General features: G+C 36.4%; 1 protein-coding gene across 1 annotated transcript; it reads right to left on the reverse strand.

Annotated features, from left to right (window-relative positions):
* Positions 1-72: 72 nt before the first annotated feature.
* On the reverse strand, positions 73-22,128 carry LOC144435679 (uncharacterized). Its single transcript, XM_078124285.1, has 4 exons — positions 21,494-22,128; positions 7,968-8,097; positions 1,717-1,834; positions 73-1,246 (listed from the first exon to the last, which is right to left on the reverse strand). The coding sequence occupies exons 1-4, from the start codon at positions 21,678-21,680 to the stop codon at positions 932-934; spliced, it is 750 nt and encodes a 249-aa protein (XP_077980411.1). The 5' UTR covers positions 21,681-22,128; the 3' UTR covers positions 73-931.
* Between the last annotated feature and the right edge of the window lie 5,292 nt (positions 22,129-27,420).

Below are 27,420 nucleotides of genomic sequence, written 5' to 3' on the forward strand. Positions count from 1 at the left end.
TATATATATATATATATATATATATATATATATATATATATATAAATATATATATATATATATATGTTGTTTTTGTTGTTTTTCATATGTGAGTGTCTAGTTCAGGTAGTTATGTTTTCCGTTGTTTTCCAATTGGTCTGTGTTATTGGTTTCTTCCCACGAGATGTACAGCCATTACAAATTGGAAGAACAGTTTCATATTGTCTTTTTAAGTTGATGTCAGTTTCCACATCCACTATTTCTATCGAGACTTCACAATTTTCGCGATTTTATCATTTTTTTAAACTCAAATACGTAAACAAAGTTTAGGATCGGCGTGAAAAACGGAACCAACTAATTTTTTTATAGCCCTAAGGCCAAACAAAAGTGTGTTTCCGATTACCCGACCGACCAAAGTTTAAGCCGTCGACCCTAAATATTTTTTAAACATTGAAAAAAAAGATAAGAAGTTATTTGTCTTCTTGACCTTCATGCACGTTTATTTTCTTTCCCTAGCAATGTCTGTACATATTTCATCAAACTGTCACAGAAGGGGTATATATTCTGACCGATATTTTTTTTCTCAAAAAAATAAAGACAATTAAAAAAAAAGATAAAATGAAATAAATTCCCGCCCTACCTATTTCCTGAAGCCATGTTATCGGAAACTCACTTTTTAGCCAGAGACAGAACATGGAAACTATATGATTTATAGTATTTCTTATAAATATGAATTGTCATCGCCCAACACAAGTTTTTTACATAAATTTATAATAAGGATGTCTTATTTCATGATTTCTGGCTTAGAAAAAACGTATCAAAACTAAAGAAAAAAAAGGAGCACAAGAATAAAGATCTTTTTGCAAAGCATCATGCTCTGCACTGTCAAAAGGATGTGACATATGCAAATGAGCGCAGGCATCTATAGTGGCCAGCTAGTTTGAACATAACATTAAAATACAGCGTCTGTCTTTGGGCCAGTTTGAGAGGGGCAGCAGTTCGCGATAAGGCACATGGTAGAGAACAAAAGCACCGTTGCTATGGAAATGGTGATGGCATACGCCAAACCATAGGTGAGAAACCAGTCATTGTCAATCGCTTGGTGTAACTCTGTGAGAACGTACACAAATCCATCGTATAGCTGACTTTCTCCCTGTTCATTCTTGACGTTAGGGCTACGGAAGTAGTCCGACGCCTTATGGTATATCTGACCCAGTTCAATATCTGATACTACCTTGGATGTTGTTTTACCAATGGCGATGAAAAGCTGTCAAGTAATGTAAATAATGTAATGTCATATAAGTTATTTTCTAAATATCAAATATAAATATAAATTGAAGAAAATTAAAACAAAAATTCATTTTATTGCATATGATAATCTTCATTTTAATCCACGTGACATCACGTGGTTAAATTATCCAGTTACATCTCCAAATCACACTGAACACTGAACTGGCTTCGAATTCTCTATGGCCCAATGAGTCGTCAAGACGTGGCCTACAGTTTCAGACGTGGCAATGGTCAACGGTCTAGACAATACTTTAAATTTGGGATGTTTAACACACATGGTGGGTATCGAATTCAGAAAAGACGACTCGGGGAGAGAAATTTGACATAGTGCCGAGTGAATGTACAGGTGACCTGTGAGTGATCTTTTCTTACTCTAGATGTTTTATCCTCACAATCTTTGCACAGTGGACAATACATCTTATCAAGTGGTTTTTTAATCGTTCGTACCTCTTTTTCTGTGAGCGAATAGAGTATAACAGCGTTGTCTTGACAAACTCCGCTTCCAAACCACTCCTTTCGCAAATCTTCGGCAAAGTCTCGCGCCCTCTGTCGGTCGGGAACATAACTGTAATGTATGAACAATAAGCGAGAGAAAGATATTCGTGAACAGAGGTCAGTTCTTCTTCCTTACGGACTTCAGAAGGGCGTGTAATTGACGATATAAATGAAAATGGCGTGTTTTCAACTTTTAAAAAAAGTTTATGAAATCAGCATATTTTTGATTTTCTTTATTACGTTGTTGTTGTTGTTGTTGTTGTTGTTGTTGTTCTTATACAGCAAAGCGTAACTTTCTTGTCGGAACTGTTAATATTTTGGAATGACGTAAAACGTGACACGGTTCAATTAAGTCACAACAATTATCTAATCGCCATCTTCTTTCCCTTTTTCTTCTTCTTAAACTAAGCCACGATAAAATCCCAATATAGTGGATTGTTAGCAAAACCTCATTATAATGGGGTAATCGGTACTGATCGACAGCAATGTCACAGAATTTCAGTAATAGTTATGAAAAATTACCATTTTCACATATCGTCATCCATACTACCCATGTATAGAGTTCAAATCATCATGATCCTGGGTATACGAGGGTGGGGAAAGTGATTATAAGGAAAATCCCAGGGAATAATTATAATGTCGAATTAATAACCAAATGCACACTGTGCGACGATGTCACTCTAACTTTGGGAAAGAATTGAAGTACTTTGTGTTACAGGTTTCGAATCGAGGCTCCCAATCACGCTGGAACACACCTCAAACAACGAACATTGTGTTGGTTGTCTGATAACACACCAAAAAGGGAACACTCAATATATCTATACATGTATAAAAGTGCATTATACTGGGAAAATGTGGAACACTCCAAAACCGGTAAAGGAAATTGAAAAAAAAGGATTAAATATATTCAAAAAATCCTTATAGTAAAACCAGTAAATAGCCGTGTGTTTCACTCGCCTGGTACTGTTCTTGTCCGTTACCCCACTACCCCAAAGTGTCACTTGTTGAGACGATCTGAACAAAATACACCGTTACTATTAGCAACATTCAACTGGACAATATATTCCCATTTTTATGAAAACCAGGGATATCGTCATCAAAAGTACACAAATGCCTTTAAAAATAGATCGTTAAAAAGAGGGAGAAAAAATTACACGAAATGAAAAAGTTTTTAAAAAAAATACTTGTTGACCTTATCCTTCCACACGATGACAACAATGCTAGAACTTTCTTAGAATCAGAGATTGTATATCGGTGTACAACATTAAATATTCGCTACTATGTCAGAAACGTACGACGCATAACGACGCCCCCACACACGCACTGCCTATTTCTTTTGTTTAAAGTTCAATCTATCTCGATGCATTCAAATCTGGCCCTAGTCTGACAGAGCAATAAATCACCGTTATCATTACTAATCTAGATAAAAGAAAGTGATTTAATGGCTGATGACTCTTGACCCAACCACTGCAGGGGAAATATAAAATGAGATTCTCTTTATTTCATAATCGTTTGATTGAGTAATGATGAATTAGCTGGAAAGGAACACTGTAATTTCGAAAGACATGGCGCCTTTGGTTATGACGCATTTCGAACCACAAACTGAAAACAGTGGAGTGTTTTCATTATGAAATCGATGTTTTGTTTCGAATGGTGATTAGAATCACTACATTTCTAAACGCAGTGAAATAATTATTTCAGTACCCATATCATATATTGTGTCTCTTTCTCAAGCAATTATCATGAAGAAATAGATATAAATTATAGTAATGACGTTTGGTATATATATATATATATATCATGTAATCATATATATCATATATGCTTCAGCAAAGTCTGATTGAAAGGCCTTGGCCAGAAACACTTTGCTGTTTATTGTATATGTTCAAACGAAGCTGTTTTTGTTGTTGTTGTTTTTTTTGTGTGTGTGTATGTGTGTGTGTGTGTGTGTGTGTGTGTGTGTGTGTGTGTGTGTCTGTGCACTGTGTGTGTGTTTGCGTACCCGTGCGTGTGCGTTCATTTCTTAATTTTTCATGTGCTTCCTTCGGACATATGATATGCTCCACGGTAGACCTATTGGTCGTAATTTACATACCTACGAGTCAGGCAATGAAACTTGACGTCGAGTCAACATGATATGATTTAAGAGACAGTACGTCACTACTAGAGGACTTGAGTGTAATTTAGATGTTATCAATAATTTCTAGTTGAAAAAAATCAATTTAGAAAGTCAAGACAGTGAAGTGCTGCAGAGATAGTTGAGAGATTCACCTGTACAATCCTTCATATATCTGCGCATACAGACAGACAGAGAGACAGACTGACAGACAGATGCACGCACACACACACGCATGCACAACATACATACATACATACATACATACATACATACATACATACATACATACATACATACATACATACATTTATACATGCATGCATGCATGCATGCACGCGCGCGCGCGCACGCACGCACATACATATACATACATACATACATACATACATACATATATACACACACACACATACACACACATACATACACACACACACACATACATACATACATACATACATACATACATACATACATACATACATACATACATACATACATACATACATACATACATACATACATACATACATACATACATACATACATACATACATACATACATACATACATACATACATACATACATACATACATACATACAAACATACATACATACATGTATGTATGTATGTAAGAGAAACTAGTTTCCAAATTGACTGCATTGTTTAGTGGATGGAGGAGGCGACGTAAGGGTATTTGAAGAGCCATAAAGAGCTTTGCAAATTTGAGGGGTGATAAATATGAAATGGTATAACCTTGTACCGGTTTGATTTTCGCTGTTTTTGCAATAAACCGGTCGATGGAGCAATCGATTCAAAACTCGAGCGGTCGATATTTACACACACACACACACACAAGATCAGATTCTACACTTATTGTACGCATGTTTTCCGCATTTCAAGTTCATTGTTGCGTCATCCCTATAGCAACCTGTTGGAATATACTTTCATTTGCATAAAGGGAGAACACACTAGCAGATTTTTATTTTTAGATTGATGAGTCCCATGAATGCGTGTGCGGGTAACTCGTGACAGACACGTGACAGACACGCGTATACAAGTAGCTGTGATAGATATTCACACATAACAGTAACGAGGCTGACATCAACCTATTTCCTACAACATGGTATGACATAATATATAGTCTAACAGTCACATTCTTCATAGCTTTCAGTACAAGTAATTCATATATTCACCAACTAGATGTGAAAATTGTATATGGACGAGATAGAACTGTCTCAAGTGAATGGTTGGATGCTTGTTAAAATCCTTAAGTGTTCTCCAAACCTTTGTTACTTCTTAGTACGGAGAACGCCTCCAGCAATTTCGGAATGACGTCACTGTTCGGCTGATGGATTCAATATCACGCCAATAAAATACTTTGTGTTTTTTCTTTCTCCGAGAAAGCTGCGAGATGAAACCTACTGAAGCAAGTCTAAAAGCAAAGTCCCCTTTTCCGCTTGGCGATTTTTCGTTTCCGCAAAAAGAAAACCAATTTAATTTGCTCAGACTAAGTGCCTTCAAAATGGCAAAACGATATACTGCAGGACTTCAAATTCAATCAATTTTGCTTCACAGCAAATAAAAGTAACTTTATCTTACATGTGTTTTATCGTTGTATCTTATTCCTTAGCCTCACAACTGTCGCAAGAATTAAATTGCTTTTGCTTGAAAGGTGTCCCTATTACTCTGCTAACGCCTTTTACTGAGACGTGTCACAGCATATGGCGCATTAGGCTCAATTCTTGTGGCAGGTGATACACACAATATAAATTGTACAAACGGCGATTACTTGGACTGCTTTGCAACTACTATGATAATGACTGACACAGGGGAAATCTCTACATCAGTGTATCACTTTCTCAAATTCTAAATTAGATTATTTTATAAACAATGTGGATTAATCGTGATGATATCATGAATATTTACTAAAATCGTCGTCGGGTCGTATGCTGAATGTTATCTCATTAATTTTAGGGATTACGTTATCAGAGATGTTTACTTTCTGATCAAACTCGAAATTTTACACATATAGCCATATCCATGCACGTAAACACACGCACATCCACATATACTCACCGTACATAATCAGGCCATACTTAATTTTATAGTGATCTGTGATATATAAACACACACACACACACACACATACATACACATACACACACAACCCCCCCCCCCCCACACACACACACACTCTCTCTGATACATACATACATACATACATACATACATACATACATACATACATACATACATACACACACACACACACACACACACACACACATACATACATACATACATACATACATACATACATACATACATACATACATACATACATACTTCCCGATGTACATTTAATTACCATAAATATCAAACACGTCAGTCAGAGAGTGAATGTTAAATGCAGAACCAAGTGAAAGGATGATAGCCCGGTTGTCTATAGTGTCAGACTTTTACAATAATTAGCAGCTGTGTATTTTGGTTTCAGTCTGTCTCTTTTGTGATTTTTATTTTATTATATATTAGCTGACATACAAATTTGTATTGTTAGCTGTTCCTTTTTTGTCTGTAGTATATGTACTATTAATTGTCTGTATTTCTATATGTACTGTCTGTATTTTTTATCTTTGCATGAGTGATTGAATTCTAAACACTTAGTGTCTACTTTTCAGATATGTACGCCATTTCAATTTGACCCCCTAGGTCACCGTAGGTTGGTGGAATAAACTATTATTATTATATAATGTTATTATTATCTACGTTCTCCCCACACTTTACCCACTTGTCATTCACTACACCACAGACGTCTCGCTCCAACGCCTATGGCTACACTCACCAGCTCATTCGCACCAGGGCATTAAATCGTACCTGGTGGTGCATCAACACAGATTTTGGAAAAGGCCATGTGAGACACTTGTCTATCTATACAGATACACTTTCCAATATGGAGATTGCTCAAGACAGAATGCCTGTCACACTGTCACAAACAGACAAAACCGTTCTGTAGAACGTTAACAATGATTGTGATATGACAGATGGACATTTACCAAGTGTTGGCCATCAAGTGGTCTCCCGTCATTTGTAGAGTATCCATAATGTAAATGTTGCAGCTGCGTCAAGTTGCTATTCGCAATTAGATCTGTTATTGATGCTGCAGGCAATGATTAATTGGTACAAGACCTGCCAGTACGTGGCAAGACTAACAAATTTGTTTTCATTATTGAAACTATTCACATTTTGGTCTGGAGTGACGTCACTTGACTTGGTCGCCACCCCGGGACATATGCATGGTCGTTATTGGTAGAGCCGGGAAAAATGACGACTTACTCTTGATAACCAACTTTTTGTCTTCATATTTATCGCATCATATATATCTATACTAATAAAGAAACGGTGTATCATTTTTGCAAAGGTGGCAGCAAATTGTCTTTGCAATAGTCTTTACAAATCAAATACTTGTATTATAAAAGTTAATGTGACGATGCTGATGATATGCTTTGTTTTTTATCATTGGCGTCGTCATCATCATCATCATCATCACCATCATCATCATCATCATCATCATCATCATCATCATCATCATCATCATCATCATCATCATCATCATCATCATCATCATCATCATCATCATCATCATCATCATCATCATCATCATCATCATCATCATCATCATCATCATCATCATCATCATCATCATCATCATCATCATCATCATCATCATCATCATCATCATCATCATCATCATCATCATCATCATCATCATCATCATCATCATCATCATCTTCTTCTTCTTCTTCTTCTTCTTCTTCTTCTTCTTCTTCTTCTTCTTCTTCTTCTTCTTCTTCTTCTTCTTCTTCTTCTTCTTCGTCATCACGAGAAAAAGGAAGATGAGGACGACTAACATGTAACTGGGGTTAAGAATGGTTCTTTCGATAAAGCGATGGCAATGTGACGTCATGCTGACGTCACCGACGTCCTTGATGACGTCCTTTCCTTATTTTGACGTCCTGTAATAATACTAATAATATCAAATCTGAATAATAGAAGAGGACATCGACTGGTTCAATACTTACTTGCCTTCAATACCCATACGACGTGCTAAAGCAATCGCTACCTGATAAGCACCTGTTTCCGTACACACCTTGTCGCATTCACATCGAGATTTATTCTTCAATACTTTCAGAGCATCGTCCAACTGATCCGCTGAAAAATAAGACGGAAAAATCCATTTATAGATCAGTAGAATGATTCTACCTTCCCCAAGGAACTCATGTTGCTTTATAAAGAGGAGGAATAATAGATGGCATACAGCAGTACGTACGTGTGGTGCTGTCCAGCTGCTTGCGGGCAAAGATTACAATCAACATGACCGGTTTCTTTCATGTCCTCTGTACTCGTACTATCATGCTATCATATATAACTGAATGGTACGACTACAAGGTGAAAAAACTGTCATGGCGCAGGATGACTAAAAAATCAAACCTCGAATTTGAACAATTTTTTTCAAGATCACTCTAAATAATTCTATTTCTTTTTTTAATTTGAGTTAATTTGACACCCACGTTAGTGATATCTTAACATTATATTACTTGGCACATGATGTAATTCATTTAGAATAATAGGTTTATTCATTTTGCCACTGATTAACATTTTTGAATATGTATTCGTAAATTAGTTTTTGTCTACAGACATTGTGCCTATATGCATGTATGTATGTATGTATGTATGTATGCATGTATGTGTGTGTGTATGTATGTATGTATGTCTGTCTGTCTGTCTGTATGATGTATGTATGTATGTATGTATGTATGTATGTATGTATGTATGTATGTATGTATGTATGTATGTATGTATGTATGTATGTATGTATGTATGTAATATTGAGTAAAAAGTTAAATGGGCACTGAAAATAATGCATGTGTATGTTTATCTGGTTCTGCATTATCTATAAACATTATCTAAACGATACTAGCCATACATAACTGCAACAAAGACGCAATATGTAAGTAATATGATGGTCTACTCTGTAGGTCAAGGTCAAAGGTCGCTGTCATGCCAGAAAGCTTGCATGTGATTACATGGGGTTAGACACTTAAATAGAGTCTCTATGAATTGAAGTTTTTGAATTTTGCAATAATATATTGATTTGTTACTACAAATATGGCTGCCATTCAGTAAAAGTGATACGAGCACTAAAAGTAATGTCTGTGTATAGTTCTTTTCTTCCATATTACTTGTAAACATGATTTAAAAGAAATTGGCAATGTGTAAATACCAGTGTGTTTGTGATAGGCAGGAATTGGCTTGAGTTTGATAATTGACCCCGAAAGTCAAGGTCAAAGGTCAACAAAAAAGATAGCTTGCATCTGATAATATGGGGTAGACACTTGAATGGAGTCTTTATGTATTACAGATTTTGGGCTATGCTGTAAATATTGATTTGTAAATACAAATATGGCTGCCATTCAGTGAAAGTGGTGAACCCATTGTAATAGTCACCTCGTCGGGTGGGGGGGGGGGACTAATAACCTTTAAACATCCAGGAGTGTATACTTACAGTCAATGAATTATGACCTGTTGCGTGACGGTTGTGAATGATTATAAGAAATGGTCGGAACCCATGTGACTTGTTGTCATGGTAAACTGATCAAGGATATCCCACGAGCGACAGAAGTGTGTCAAGTTATTTACATCATAAAGCTGTCGATCGTTACCATAGCAATATGTCTATGACGTCACACCCCTACGTGACTCAATAGCTTTTCGATATTTGAATAATGGTCATTAAATATGTTATTGTCAATACATGTAAGATCCTATAATTTCCACCAAACTCGTTAGCGACATTTATAAAGCTTACTTGTACTCAGTACCTCTAGAGAAGCAGCGCTGAAAAAATGCACGCTTATTACCTTAACGTTTGTTTTATAATGAAATTTACCTGTTGTTATTTTCATGATTTTTTTTTCATTTATTGTTTTCCTTAGATATTACTCATCATCGTCGTCGTCAATAAAAGTTATCAGCTGTGATAAAATTTAAAAAGTCCACCTATTATACAACAAGGTCGACACAATCCCAGAAGCATAAATCATATTAACCCACAAAATTGACCTATTTCCGTTTCTTATCAAATCTCTCACACAAGATTGAACTTAGATGATAGCATTTACTAGTACGTGTTTTGAAGACGGGTTCTGTGTATATTGTTCGATAGCAGGGGGCACTGACAGTGGTTATTGCCCAATATGTATGGTAATGTTAGCTCGCTTACATTTTAGTCAAACAAATACGACTGCTACCTCACTCACTAAAATTTACGATCATACGAAATCGACTTGTAGCAACACGTGACCTGTATCCCCTGTCACTTGCAGATGGTTAACAAAAGGACGATGTTTTATCATCATGCCACAGTAGGACATGTCATACCATTTTTAAAAGGTAGCTAAATGTTGTGATTTATTACACTGAAATAATAAATAGAACGATTTCTATTGATACAGACATTTTATAAAATTTTATTTCCTATCCACGTCCGACCGGGATGACGTTGACGCAGATGATCTTAGTTAGTAAATCTCAGCATGATGCTGGTTAGTAACCTTACCTACGAGATAGACGATTCTAAAGACATAGAATCATTACAATATCAAAACCATCTGTAGATGTGTTTATACATGTCTGGAAATTTATTGGCAATTTTGGCACAATTCAATTTCATTTCGTGCTCGAAAAATGAAAAGAATCTTAAGGCACGATTTAGAATGGCACCAGCCCCTTGGGAGATTCTTTTTAAATCTCACTATCTTCAAATGTACTGAGTTTGTTATTCATTTTTTTTGTTTTGAAAAGGAAAATGTCCTCATGTTTTTTTTTTATTTCTCCCAATTTACTAGTAGGAATCGAGCCGTAAGCCAGACTGTACGGGTTCGAACAGAAAAATATGGGTTATTATTATTATACACTGGTCGTTCTACGTCACAACAAATCGCATAGAAATACATGAGTCAAAACTTTTCAAATTGTTAATTTTCCCGATTTCTCATAACTATACTTTAGGGCGTATAATGATATCATTCCCAATAGTTTTCTTAATTCAGGCGGAAAATACTCCTGACCTAAAGGTTCTTTGTCACTATTCATCAGGCGATTCATAGTGACAAGGCCCTTTAGGTCACTCGTCGTGGCATGAACGAAGAAACATATTGGGGGGGGGATAATATATTAAAATAAAACATTAAGAAATATCAAACCCTGGCATGGCGGTTTTGTGTCTATTCCATAGATTGATATGAAACCTGAATTTATATCTGTACATACATACATACATACATACATACATACATACATACATACATACATACATACATACATACATACATATGTATGTATGTTGTATCGCAAAAAACACATCCTCGCTGGAAAGATTTACAGCATATATCCTTTTCAGGAGAAGGTACAGAGTGGTGCAAATATTATATCAGGCTTCAGACATATTACTAAAAAAACAGGTCGGAAGATTTGATAGCATTCACCAGACTAATACAACTTTTAATACACGTACATGCGTAGAATTACAGTCCAGGGAATTCATTCGTGACGCCATAACGTTGATACAATGAGCCAAGTAAAACAATTTACGAATGTATCTATTTTTACTTGTCGTTTGATTGCTTTTTATCGATATATCAAATCCGTCCGTGTTGTCTTCGAAAGAGAAAAGCCTTTTTCGGTAAATGTAATTGTCGACATGTACAGACCATCCTGAATTTCAATGTTAGAACCAACCATTGCCTCATTTTCACACACCATAACATTGGAACATTAGTTTATTGCTTGTATCATGGCAAGTTATCGTGCGCGTGCTTGTATGGCAAAATGTGAGTTACCGTGCTTCTATGGCAACATGAGATTTACAGTATATTTGTGTCAACATTTGAGTTACCTTACCTCAGTATGGCAACACCAGTGTTAGTTACCGTGCTTGTATTCTTTGTATGGCAATATGCGAGTTAACCTTTTGTACAGTATCGTGTGAGTTACCATACTTGTATGGCAGCAAGTGAGTCACCATACTTGTATGGCAACAAGTGAGTTATTCTTCTTGTAAGGTAACATGTGAGTTATAACCATTCTGTATGGCAGTATATGAGTTACCACACTTGTATGACAACATGCGAGTAAACCCTGTATGGCAACACATGAATTACCATGCTTGTAATAGTGTAACATGGTATAGCAAAGTGTGAGCTTTCAATGCACTATTAGACACATTAATACTTGCCATATTATGCAATGAAATAGTAGGCGACTAGCGACTGTGATGACAGATCTATGCTGTGTCCTTTAAACTCGACTCTGTGTTTCCCACTTCAGTCCCAATCTACCTGTGACAATTAACACTATTTGGCCAATATAAATGGCCGATACATAGTCTTAATAACCGGAGTGCTATTACTAGCTCTTTATCGTATCTTTCCACATGACAAGGTTCAAAATTGGCTATGTCCTTTTAAATTCCAGCGTAAATCGTCATTCCAGGCACTGAAGGGAATACGTTATGTAACCATGGCTACGAAAATCCCCTGACTATATTCCAGTGCACATCGAACTCTCAACGAAATAACGATTTGGAAGAATTAGATGAAAACAACTCACACACACACACACACACACACACACAAACACGTACACACATACACAGACACCCACCCACATCCATCCATAAATCCATCCATCCATCCATCCATCCATACATACATACATACATACATACATACATACATACATACATACATACATACATCCATCCATCCATCCATACATACATACATACATACATACATACATACATACATACATACATACATACATACATACATACATACATACATACGAAATTAAATTGAGTAAAGAAAGGTGACACGTATATTATGAGACGAACCCACGTCCCCTGAATTGTAGTCAGAGCTCTGACCAGCTGAGTTAATGACGACGACGACGACGACGACGACGATGATGATGATGATGATGCCTTCAAAGTAATATCATTTCATCCTTCTTCAAAGTGTCGGGTTATTGAAGATCAAAACCCTGATATTTCAGTTCGGACTCTACAACTCTACACACTGAGTCACTCCTGATGTAATAAACATATACTCCAGAAAACCCATCCCCCAGGTTATTCACATTTGTACACGAATAATACGTACATGAAATGATTGGATGTGAGACGACAGAGCAATATGTAATTTACATCCTATGATTATACGATTCTTCATTTCGAGGTTGAGACCTATGAAACGTTAGTACGATTTCCTGTTGTTAGTCGTGCGATGAAATGAATATGTCCCGCGGACTTTGTCGACTGATCAACACAGACAGTCACAGTTCACACAGGTTCACTTGATACGTAATTCATCAAAAACCTAGACACAGACTGATATGATATTATAATCGTTGGAATAATCTGGTCAAGTCGTGATGTAGTAGAAAACCTTACAGGCAATGAGCACGTACGCAACGCTCCCAATGACTATAGGTTTTCTAGTGAGGCACGATTTGAAACTGTATGTACCTGTTGGCAATTGTCAACCTTAAAGCTGCAGTACCTACAACTGGAACATTTTTTGATAAATATTGTGTTCGATAAAATAACTTACTCGTAATAGTATCCAATACTGAATAACCTGTTAGTGGACTTATTTGTTGTGGCTGTATATACGATATGGTAAATTGAATCAAATCAAATTAATTTTGGGGTGTGGACCCAAAAATCAGCGCCCTCTACAGTGATCACGATTTCAACCTCTTACAACTACACTATTTACGGATAAGATCGACCAGTGATTAAAATGCACAAGGTCTAATTGGTATTTTATCATTAAACTAAATACACAGCCAAGACAGTGGAAGTGATGTTTGTGTATCTTCACGGTGTCTATCTCAACATGAAACCTTGTGAATCAGGCTCACTGATCTTGATAGTTCATTTAATAGCTTTGGCTCGCTTTGGGGAAAAGAACTGTAAAACCTGTGGTGAAATAAAATGTCCACGGCCCAAATAAGCTAATTATAAAAAGCTGACGTTTTGGGAATAATCTTTCTTTCAGCGCTAAACCTCTCACACTTTTACAGAAGTACAATGCATAATGTTTGCATACGTGTGTTCGTGTGCAAACGCTATCAAAAAGACAGTCGTTCCCTCGGCTCTAACGATTAAACATAGAAACGTCATTTGTGCTCTAGCATACGATCAAACATTACATCATCATGCGGTTCTTAAGACACATTGAAAAAAAAATATGTCGCGAGCATGTCACACATTTCTGACAAACAATACAATGCCTGTCACCAACAATACAGTCTATCTAACTGACGCATGATGTATTTAAAATACTCATCTATTGCCACCTCGCTGATAACGAGGTCATACACTACATCTGTGCATATCATGTATAATGCTATCACAACAAAAACATCCAAACGACCTTGATTAACTTGATTAACAGAGTGGTTTCAGATGAAATGAAATCGTGAAGTATGAAAAATATACACATCCTTCATTAAACTATACAATGGAGTCAGGACGTATTAAGTTGTTTTTTTTCAGCTAACACTTTGAAAATGGCTTCACAACCAGCTATAGCTAACATTTAAAATTCTTCCCAAAGGTGTTTCTTTTTCAAGAACACGATACTATTTAATTCTTGTCTTACATGTAATTGTATCCACAGAACTCAACAAGCGGAGGGTTAGCAATTATGTACAATGCTCGCACATTAAAAAATTGGAGTCACCACTCAGAACAAAAAAAAAATAGTATAAAAACACATAGCTACAGATCATGTTGCTGTGTTTGTTGTACATATACTCTTTGATTGACAAAGTGTGCCATGTAATATTGTTTTTATTTAACCCTGTTAATACTTCAGTGCTATCCGTGTCCATCACTGAAGATAAAATATGAATCATTTAATTTCAAAAACTACCAAATAGAGGCGTGCGTGCTAATGTCTATGAAGGTTGTGAAAAAGGGTTATTACCCAAAATACTACAATTGACAGAGTAGCCGAGTACATCTTTACTTTCTATACACGTTTGACTTGATAATAGTACTACTGGTTAATAACTGTCTCTTCAACACGCAAGCACAGTTGTAGCGGATTCAAAGCTTTAAGAGATGGGAAGGCTAAATTAGCTGCATTTTGACGTAGTCTTATCACTCAGGAAGTTATTTTTAGCTACATCAATGTGCCTAGACTGTTATCTACCATAGTTGTTATGTATTCATGTCGTGTATATTGTATTGCTAGACGCGACTTGCTTATTTTAACGAGGAGACGAACGTGATGATAGCGTTATTTGGTAAGACTCTTTGCCCCGTATTCACACTTAAAATTTCCTTCTGTCCATAACTTTTTTTTCTAAAATGAAACTTTATGTATTCAAGAAAAGATATATTCATGAAATATTTGCACTCTGTTTAGTTTAGCTTTATGATTGACCAACCGTGTCTAGTAGATAAAGCGACACTCGAAGTGTTCACACAATCATCTGCAGTTGGCGTGTTTGATGAATGGATGGGAAAATGGACAGTGACAATAATGTTATTATCAGTTTTAATAAACGCAATTATTATTATTTTAATGATCAGCATGATGTCTAGTCGCAAGCCAAGCTGTGAACACAAAATGGCGTTGTTTAATTGCCTGTTAGACAACACGTGACATCTTCTACTACACATCACTTTGTAGGACCCGTGAGGACTCTCCTTGAAACTCGCAACTTCTTGTGTAATAACTTAGGTGAAACTAGAAAATACAGGGCAAGGTGCGCTCAATTTTCTATTGAATGTGGGTAGATCGAGCAAGCAATTGTCACGTGTCGTCATCGTCTGTCGTCGTCGTCGTCTGGTGTTGGAAGCCTGGCCCAAGATGTAGAATTCTATTGTGTCCAAATAAATGTAGACATGACAAGACCATGTTGTCACATGTTATGGTATCAGTTATTCGGATCATTGAACCTTTTAAGAAATGGTTATAAAAAGTGAAAATCGTGGCTTTTGTTCAAATCAAATGTAGCCTGAAGGACAGACCTTGCATAACTCAAAAGTGCGTGCGTTCGACGTCAAAAGAATGCAATTCGAAGATCAATTTCCATGCCGGGAAATCAAATTTTTCAAAATTATCTCAAAAATTCGTCATATAAAAGTTTTTTCTTGGTCGTTTTAAAAAATAAGACTTAAGGTAGTATTCGGCGACCATAATGGATTCTATTCGGCGGCCATAATGGATTCTATTCGGCGACCATGATAATGGATTCTATTTGGCGACTATAATGGATTCTATTCGGCGACCATAATAGTTTCTATTCTATGGTTCATACTACTTTTAAACATCGAATGGAATGCGTATTACGCATCAAAGGAAATACACATTTCACATCAACGGGATGCACATTTCGCGCATCCCTTTTACTAGTAGAACGAAATGAAACGTGGAGGAGCATTAAATCTTGAGATTTCAATATAAACATATTTAGATTATACTGATCTTTGGCGCAGGTGTTTCAGTTGAACTTACATAAAATACTGCATAATTTCCCTAGTATGTAAATATGTGTTCAAAAAGTTATAGTCTAATTGTCATGGCGTGCAATGTATTATTATAATGCTATACACTTTTTATAGCCAATCTCTTCGTGCAACACTCTAACGTGATGCATGTGAACGAATGGTATCATGAAAGGTCATGCAAAGTTAGAAGTAACTAAGTAGTGAACTCCGTAAAACAACAAGGATCAATGATGGTGTAACTATATGCCTACCACTATACGTGATCTTAGGTAGAATCTGATAACAATAAACAAGGTTATAGAAATGAGTTTTTAACTTTCAAACCAACGTGATAAACTAGCACGTGCAGACTATATAGTCTGGATACATCGCTACGGTCTGGTGCAGACCTCTTAAATAATGTACTCTAGGGATTTACTTCGATGTACATCATTGTTTATGTAAATGAGCCGAATGTTCAGTAGTTCGTGAAGACGATTATTTTGATTTGATAGTACAGCCAGTGTACACTTTGGTTCTATATTTATAACAGAATTTGGCCTATTTGTGTCTTTTTTGTTCAATAACTTTGACCCTAGATTGAACCTTATCTTAGCAAAATATCAACAAATTCATGGAGACTTAAGTTAAAGGAGGCTCAAGCTACATTAATACTTCTATTACATTTGAGGCATATTTATAAAGGTAATCGCAGTAGGCTACTTACTTATCAGTAAACATTACTTGCACTTGTTTGAACTCGAACCTGATAGTAAGATATGAAATGTAAACGATCCGATGACGTAATTTATTATATGTATAATAATGTCAATGAACTCACTACGTTCTACCAATCCCAAAGTGGCAACTGTGACGTCATAGTAGGCATACATCGACATTAACATTATATACTAGAATAGTTTGATTGGGGTTTTACGGAAGTATTTTCATTTGAGTAAAGAGCTTACAAACCTCAACTTGTGCAACTTTAATATATCAATGTTGCCCCATTGGAAAACTTGTCACAATTATTGACTGCTTCTCGACATAAACATTCATGGAAATATCACTTGTACGTACGTGGGATCAGACTAAATAACCCCACCTGTATACAACACACAACGTGTGATGAGATTAACCCCACCTGTATACCACACACAACGTGTGATCAGATTAACCCCACCTGTATACCACACACAACGTCCGGGAGATGGGTGTAGGGTTACAACATCATGACATGCGTTCAATTTGTTGACGACTTGAGCAGCTTTATTCGCATTACGTGATATGTTATAACCTCAGCACACCCTTCGACTAATGATTATATTTGAAACAATCTAACACGTACATAGAGATTTTGTAAGCATAAACTCTCCAGCTTACGATCAATCAAAGGTGAAACCATAATGACATACAGGTTAGCGACTATCATATTAGTCAGAACGTCTTTAGACTTTTAGACGTATCCATGACAACAACTTGGGATGGTATCATTTCGAAGATGAATTGTGCAATTATTCATCTGATGTAATGATCGTATTTCATATATATATATGGATTTAGCATATGACTGATATAAATCAAATGCACATCTATCTAGTCATATATTTGTGATGGTTTACTCTTCTTCGTATCTGCTCAATGTATATTTATAACATGTAATTTATAACATGTAATATATATATATATATATATATATATATATATATATATATATATATATATATATATATATATATATATATATATATATATATATATATTTACTTAATCCAAGAATATTAGGAGTTATAAGTCGTAGGACCTCCATTTTTGGGGGATGAAGACTATAATACTCTGCTACTAATATTGCATTGAGCACTAGTGGGACGCCTTTATCTTAGTTATATATATATAATATCATACCATGCCATATATATCATGGATGTATCACGTGTATCGTAATCATAGCTAATAACCATTTCTGAATAGAATTACTTTCAAATTGATAACTCTGTGACAGTGTGGTCTGGTAACTATTTGCAGAACTGTAATTCCGAACTCTTGAGTATATTTGCACTTTGTGGTTTTCTATTTTCTATCTATTAATGCCCAAGATGAGCTGCAAAAGTTGATTATGATACGCAAATACATTTATAACGTCCCTGACTGCTGTGATTGCCTGTTGTACATCGTCGAACTGAAGAAACCATCATGTGCTACCTAAACGTATTGTTGTTGTGTGCACCCTTCAGTAACCACTCGTGGGGATAGCAAGTGGTTACCATGGTTACAGGAGTGTACACAACTACGAATCTTTCGGTGTACTTTGCACTAATTTTTCTTGTACACGCACTTCGATATCACTGCCACGCTTGCATGTCCAATTGCGTGTACAACTTAATACAAAACGGTCTGTCTGTCTGTATGTCTGTCCGTCCGTCCACCCACCCACCCACCCATCTATATATATCTATATATCTGTCTACCTATCTGTCTGTCTATCTATCTATCTATCTGTTTACCTATCTGTCTGTCTATCTATCTGTCTATCGATCGATCGATCGATCGATCGATCGATCTATCTATCTATCTATCTATCTATCTATCTATCTATCTATCTATCTATCTATCTATCTATCTGTCTGTCTGTCTGTCTGTCTGTCTGTCTGTCTGTCTGTCTGTCTGTCTGTCTGTCTGTCTGTCTGTCTGTCTGTCTGTCTGTCTGTCTGTCTGTCTGTCTGTCTATCTATCTATCTCATTAAAATAAAAATACTTAGCCTAATAACGTCGTCAGCTGTCAGTACTAAACGTTACTGTATATCAAGAACAGCCAGTTTGATGTTCATGGATCCGCCGTGTCTATGGCCCATTAAACCATGGGGCTATAATGTGTCCTCTCAGTGAATGGCAACCTGGTTCAGTGATACAGCATACATAGGTATAATGAGTGTCGTGATGGCTGTAAGCTGGATAAAAGAACACGCGTAGGCCCTATATCATATTTATGACTTGAAGATTATGTTTCAGTTTTATGTTTCCCTTGGATGGTACGGGTTAGTAGACACTAGACTTGTACTTGAATTGCAAGCTGTAATTTTGGTACATAAAAATAATGATTACATATGATGGCGTGTGTACGGTTCAGTTTCCACAAATATGTGTCCGATGTGTAGGAGACATTACAATAAAGAACCTACGACACTTGAAATATGAAACACTTTACCAACTTACACAAACTACTTTACCGATAAAATGTGTTAGGATTTACGAATAAACGTAGTTTTAATGTGTAGGTATACTATTACTCTTATTGTAACACTATCGCGTTCTATACTAGCGCCTTTAGTTTGCAACTCAAGTGACAATTATACATGCTGAAAGGGGGGGGGGGGTTCCACACATCTACTGCTTGGTTGGGTTATAGTTTGCTTGTATTTCTATGTCTGATTTTATTTAACTAAGGAAAACTATGGGCGAGAAGGCCATCAACCATCATCGTCCACTATCACGGTTGGTTTAGCGAAGAATCCTTGTAAATTCTACTAGAGGTGACAAAGTGTGCGAAAACTGTTTACACTTCAACTTTATGGACACCAACATATTTCGACAATATTTTTTACGATCACAAACCGAGTACACAAGTAACACCTTGAATACTGGCAAATCATAGAATAGTTTGAATCGTCAGGCTCTTCAACCAATTTCGAAATGTAAAATTATTTGATTACATTTTTATATTTTCGTGAAACTTTTACATATTTGCATATCCAAATTTCTTTAACTTTATTTTACTCTCGAATTAAACCAATAAATCAAAATTTAAGTATTTATGTAAAAAATTCGATAAAAAAGATGTCAGTAAATGTCGAGTCTTTGTGTCGTTTGGTATACTCAGCGCGAACACATAAAATATGGGTCAACCTGTCAGTTCTGACATACAGCAAGTTGTTACTTTCAATGCATAAATAACCCTGTAATTAGATATTATTCTTCATTTGGATCACTGCCAACATTATAATACAACAACGGAAATGGCACAACCGGCCTGGTGTCATGAGTCTTGTCTGATTATTAAAAGCACGACAGACGTACCAACTATGTCACGTGACGTGTTTAAGCCTGACAAACACATCCCAATCATTCCTACCTCCTCTACGTCAGTTTGAATTATTACGCTGGGACTAGCTTGGTGTGCTTCCCTTGTACAGTTGCCAAGATGTATTTGGATACAAAACATAACGTAAGAGGAAAGTGATATAGGTGGCATGACTTCACGTCAGCTTCGACAGTTATTTCAACATGTGATACCGTGCAATGGGACGAAGTACTTGTCATAATAAAAGTACCGCAAGAATGAAACTCAAGTAAAAGTCATTTGTTTAATATTATACTTGTACACGTACTTCGAAGAGGTCGAAGCCTCGACCGACACCGCGTCCGATAAAGCTAAGCTGTGCGGAAAGGTGCGGAAATAGGGTGTACGGCTATGTATCTATCAAATACCAGGATACATGGTAACGAAGTGCACACAGCACTTCACAACTTTTGAGTAGGCAAGGAAGTCATCTCATCAACCAACGCTTCCTAACGGCCTATTAACAATCATGGTAGCGTTTGGTACACTAAGTGCTCACATACGATCACTTCCGCATTCGTCAACAGGTTACAGAGGCCATGATATGGTAAGCTTCGCTTCGGTTGGTTGTACGCAATATAATAGCCCAACAACAACAATCGCATGTGCAGCTGTTTCACTATGTGAAATTATCATCATTTAGAAACAATACTTGATAATATAATATAATATCTTATCTGGTCATGGCATAAAAATTACAATGCATATGTATACAAATAGTTCATTAACAGGTACTTGCTAATACAAATTATAGTGGTCTGAGTACAAATGTATATTATATCCAAGTGCGGTCACGATCAGAGGGGTTACGTAATTACAAATACACGTATAGTTATTAGTTGTCCATATTTATTTTTTTCGAGGAATTACTTTTTAAAAAATACGTATAATTTTTATATAGCTGAGAAAGAGTCTATATTTACCTCGACCATCCTCCAGCAATTTATTGGGGTCACAAACCCAGGTAGAATTCACTTCGACGTCGTCACGTCCACACTCTTTTGGTTGTAGTTGCGGGTTGGGATAGTTATTTGCTAACCAACCGTTTGCGTAAACCGAAGCGTAGAGGCTCCACAACGCAAGTAATACACAGCCAAATCTTCGGGCCATACAGTCGTCAACAATGGCGGAGAGTCAATTCAGCCTCCGCAGTACTAGACCATTGATTACGCTGTGCCTTTATATTTAGCCTCTGACGCAGCATTGAAACTGTGCTCGACGAGATACAGATTGCCACGCCTGTTCAGACGTCCAATCCTAGGCAATCAATATACGACTCAACTATTAACTACGAACAGTTCGAACTACAGTCAGACTGTACACTTAAAACAGCCCCGTTCATGTGATCCGTAAAATATTCAACAGATACAGCAACACCAAGTATGGGTGGAGACTCCGAGAATGTACAGTATCAGGCAGGACGAACAATCACCTGTTCATTTCGATATATGTAATATATTAACGTTGCGATGGTTTATGCAGTGAAGATTGTTGACTTCTCCGATTGTATCATCTTTGTCCGAAGATACAGATGTGTGTGTGTAACGTACATCGTGCGTGGGGTGTCACACAACGGGTAGAACGAACCTTGACCCGCGCCACGCATTGATTGGCGCTCATATATGCAGAAATCATGCATAAATCTAAATGTATATAAATTGTCAAGGGTAAATGCGCATGTCATCTTTTTCATTTAACAACTTAGTCGAATTATACAGATCCGCATCGTAATCCAATCACAAGCGCGAACACGTTACCACTACAACTACAACTACAAAAGCACACAATTGTAGCTATTACTATGTACACGTCGTCTGATTAAATACGTCGCCATATGTCCAACTTATTAGACAGGCAACCTGTAGAGAGATGTGAAATGACATTTTGTACACCTCGATCTGATCTATCTATAGAGCGAGAAAATAAACTCATCAGCAAAACTTATTCTTTCCAACCAGCCTTCACGATGGTACGGTGTCATCCATCCATCAACCGACAAACCAATCAACAGTAATACATCTAACCATTTCTCAATTAATTTATTCTCTCGCTCGCTCGCTCGCTCGCTCACTCACTCACTCACTCACTCACTCACTCACTCACTCACTCACTCACTCACTCACTCACTCACTCACTCACTCACCCACCCACCCACCCACCCACCCGCGTGAACTACCAGTATATGTATCCCTCTGCGTGACGTGCGTGTACACGTGTGAGCGAACTGGTTTAATTTATCAGCCTGATATTTCATTCTGTGTTCCAAATTGCAGCCGTTTGGTTGATTACGAGTAATGTTATCTTTACTGCACACCACAGAAATAAAATGACAGGCTGACTTATCTAGTAGTTTTCAACTTTATTACTCTGCAGTGCGTTCAATCAAGATATGGGCAACCAACTCCTTTCAGTTTAGTGGTAATGTGACCTAATGGCTATAGCACGGGTCATCAAGATACTTGCCGCTTCTTTAGTTCTTTGGTTGCCATGGATACTATAGATAGTCAGGCTCTCTGATTGAATTTGTTTCATTTCAGTTGTCAAGGTAAAACTGTAGAAATGTGAAAGTATACGTAGATAACTATTGTATAATATACTTCCAACTAAAATTACCGGACACGTTCTCTGTTGACATAGACTTATCAAGCCTACATATCAAATGTTCACGTTTTTCTTGTTCAGTAAAATATATATACCTCGTCTGTGGCTTGCATTGTGCTATATGGTTAACGGCGTTTAATACATACATATAAGCATATTTTAGAGCGTCTGAGGCGCGATTAATATGATTGTCATCTTGAGGCCAGAAAACGCAAATATGCTCGTATTTGGTCGCCAACAAACTCGCACCCACGGCGTTCTCTTTACCGTAGTTATTATACTACCATGTGCACAATAGGGCTTTCTTATTTCTTGATTAAACATTGACCCCTACTACACTAATCGGTGTGGATTTTCATTATTTATTACACACATTATTATACATCAGCATTCGTCACGTATACAAACAGTGGAGTAGAGACTCTACTATCTATAGTAGAACAGATCAAATGATAGATAATGAAGGTATTTTACTGGCAAACAAAAATGTCCTATTTAATACTAGCGTGACTACTGGCAATGACTCAGGTTTGGCATTTGCAGTAAACCCACATCAGACGGCAAACAATCAAACGTATAGTATTCATAATTACATATACATACTTTAGCTTGGTCAGAAGTTAATAGAGCGACAGGTTGGTTGCAATGATGGCTGTTATGTTTTCAAAACACACACACACACACACACACACACACACACACACACACACACACGCACACACACACACACAAACAAACAAACACAGACACGCAGACATAGACAGACACACAAACACGTGCGCAAGCACGCACGCACGCACGCACGTACGCACACATACACTCACGCGCCCACGTAAGTATAAATACAAATACATATATGCATACATTACATACTAGTACTATCTTTTGTGAGCAGACATATGTTTATAAAGGCGAACAAATGCCTTTGTAAATTTACAATACAGAGTTTCTAAAGGCCTGTCACTGCTAACTGTTGGGGGCGCTATACATAGCCACTGTTATTAAAATCAACAATTTTTTAGTATATAACTTTAAACGTTGATATTAGGTTTGGAGTGGATATCACGACATTTAGAAACAGACTTCATAACTCAATCATTTACTTTGAACTTTTCATAGTTATTTCGCTATGTAACAATTTTCTGCTTCTTCATGGTTACTTTAGTTTGATATTTCCTTGTATTATTTCAATTTCTAAAATACTTTGAATTATGTCTAGTGATTGGTAGAACTCTCTCCAGATATTCTCTGATATTACAGCCAAATGGCATGACATATGTTTTTGAGGGTACCAACCACAGGGGCGTGTAATATTTCATAGATTGTTGTTTTCCAGGTCTACAGACTAAATATAACAACCTTTTGATTAATATATATTCCTACATGTAAAGGGAAGAGAGACACAGGGGCGTGTAATATTTCATAGATTGTTGTTTTCCAGGTCTACAGACTAAATATAACAACCTGTTGATTAATATATATTCCTACATGTAAAGGGAAGAGACTAATATTTCTTAGTAGTATAGAGATTGATACATTTAGTGTAGCAGCAAGATTCGTGCGATATTTTCCTAAGAAAACGGCATTCTAAGCAATAAGAAAGCAATAATCTATGAAATATTACACGCCCCTGTGATACCAATAAATCTAGAGAACGCCAGTCTCGGTTATATTAGCCACTCAACGCATCTCTATGTCAACGCCTATGGTGCACACCTCAAAAAACGAGTGACTGTCTGCAAATGAATTTATCAGATTTGCGCTAGGAGATTGTTTGCACTGGGAACTATTGTTTAATCTCATTTTGCATGACAATCAACTTTAGATATAGTTTTCATTTTTAACTATACCTCAAAGTATACAGCCAGTGTGGTACATATGTCATAATACATAGTTTGAATTTCTTTAATATGTACTTACAAATACGACCGATGAATTCATGTTTGTTGACATGACAACCTGGATTTGAAACATTGTGGTCCAATAGATTTTTTTTAAATGTCCTCTCCAAGTTCACAACGCTTATCAACATTAGGATAAGTATAACTGATTTAGACGAAAGTATCCCACAGAGATATCGTGACCCTGAAATGCCCCGACATCCTGAACACCAGCCTGAGATCATTAGTATAGCTTTATATGTACTTCCTTAAAATGTTAACCAATATCTTACTTAATTCAGACTGACTATACACGAACCGGTCTTTGAATGGTCTTTAACGAGAATTTAGTGATCGGAAGTTTAGTCAATCGAGCATTCGTGGACAGGCTGTAACTCGTTATATCGTACAGATAGTCTGACTCTATGTATACTGTATAGTATTATATTAGTTACTGTCCCTGATTACGACAAGACAGATTGATGGGTTTCAAAGGTTGAAGCACTTGATCCAGTAGGTGATCTCAAAGATGCTGTCAGAAATCTAATTACCTTCCTTCTTCCTATAGGATAGTATTAATGTAGAGCGTTGGGGGCAAAGACCTTGTTTGAAATTAGCAATATGCTATAGCATCACCAGTTCAAAGACTATTCACTTTCTGGATTTTCAAAATTTTCGTCCGAAATTTTCCAAGAACGTAGTTTCTAGTTTGGCGATTTTTTAATTTGTCTGACATTTTGACTCCTATTTTCTGACAGAATGTAAATATTTGGTCCTTTTAGTTTCTGGCTGAAATGTAGATTTTTGACCTCTAGTTTTTGAAATTTTGTAACGTTTGTGCTTGTAATTTGAATACGCCAAGGTACACTTGTACCCACTACCCAAGTACCCCCCCCCCCGTTAGACCCCAGGAAGTGGAAAGCGCTATCATGTTGTAGATCATATTTCAGCCCTTGGCCTTCAAGTACATGTACACGTTGTCTCGAGGAATCAAACACACAGATATTGACATACCTGTCCATCCCCTTGTATCCATGCTGTAGAATATTCATGTGAAGTTTACGAGTACTTGAAAATAGCCCTACTCGGATATGTGAAAAATTGTTATCTGTTAGAGCTACAGAAAGAGTTGGTCCTGACCAAATGAATGGTGATATCTAATGTGTATGGTTCCACTGATAAGATAACACTAATGCGAGAACCTGAGAATAAATTATGGGCCTTTTAATTATACTCGATCACTGCATCATCTATATGCATCATTCTATATGCATCATTCTCGGAAGGGGCCTCGCTAAACAAAAATATGTAAGAAGTGTATGCGTCGTGAGTATATAGGGACCTAGGTGTATACTAGAGACCTAAAATTATGTAATCAGACGGTCATCTATCTTGATAATCTTATCTAAGGCTATAGTCTAAAACACAAGTTGGTTAACGTATAATTAATGACTATATATGTTCAGCATGGATGTAGGATCTGGTATTTTATCCAATGTATTCAATTAATAATCCTTCCATAAAGACGTATACTCATCAATGCAATATAAAGTCACTGCAGTTACACGACAAACCTATACAATATCATATATACATAGACTGGGATAGAATAATCAATTTCATTCAAAGTACAATGCAATACAATGCAATGCAATACGACACTAAACAATACGTTTAATTACTACAGTACAAGGCAACACAATTCAATACAATACAATCTAGGATGTAACAGTACAATCGACACAACAACACAATGCAGTACAATACAAAGCAATACGAAAGAAAATACAATACAATGCAGTGTAATACAATACATCGACCAAAAAATGCAATACAATATAATACAAAATATAATCTAACAAAATACAATAGACCGTGCAACACACTGAACACAATACAATGCAACCCAATCTACTCCGATCTACTCCAATCCAATCTAATATAACCCAATCCAATCCAATCCAATCCAATCCAATGTAATCTAATCTAATCTAATCTAATCTAATCTAATCTAATCTAGTCTAGTCTAGTCTAATCTAATCTAATCTAGTCTAGTCTAGTCTAATCTAATCTAATCTAATCCAATCCAATCCAATCTAATCCAATCCAATCTAATCTAATCTAATCCAATCTAATCTATGCAAAACTACATCAAAGAAACCAATACTTTCAATACTGTGATTTCAGACTAAAACCTTCAGCATGGAGATAAAACGTAGCCTGTCCAAGTAATTCCTAACTTACTTTATCAAACAAGGCAATGCATGAATATGGAAGTACTAATTCGCACATTTTTTGAAAACATTCAGGTATTTTATTCAGAGAAAAATCAACGCAAAGACTCCGTAATATATTGTTTACTGTGAAAA

The sequence above is a fragment of the Glandiceps talaboti genome, chromosome 5 (genome assembly GCF_964340395.1).
Source record: "Glandiceps talaboti chromosome 5, keGlaTala1.1, whole genome shotgun sequence".
In the NCBI taxonomy this organism is placed as follows: Eukaryota; Metazoa; Hemichordata; class Enteropneusta; family Spengelidae; genus Glandiceps; species Glandiceps talaboti.

What these genes read in the sequence shown, in the direction of transcription:
- LOC144435679 (XM_078124285.1), bottom strand. Translation starts at nt 21,680, where the DNA reads ATGGCCCGAAGATTTGGCTGTGTATTACTTGCGTTGTGGAGCCTCTAC. An exon ending in ATTGCTGGAGGATGGTCGAG is followed by an intron (nt 8,098 to 21,493) that starts GTAAATATAGAC and finishes CTTATTTTTCAG; the next exon opens with CGGATCAGTTGGACGATGCT. An exon ending in ATTCGCTCACAGAAAAAGAG is followed by an intron (nt 1,247 to 1,716) that starts GTACGAACGATT and finishes ATTACTTGACAG; the next exon opens with CTTTTCATCGCCATTGGTAA.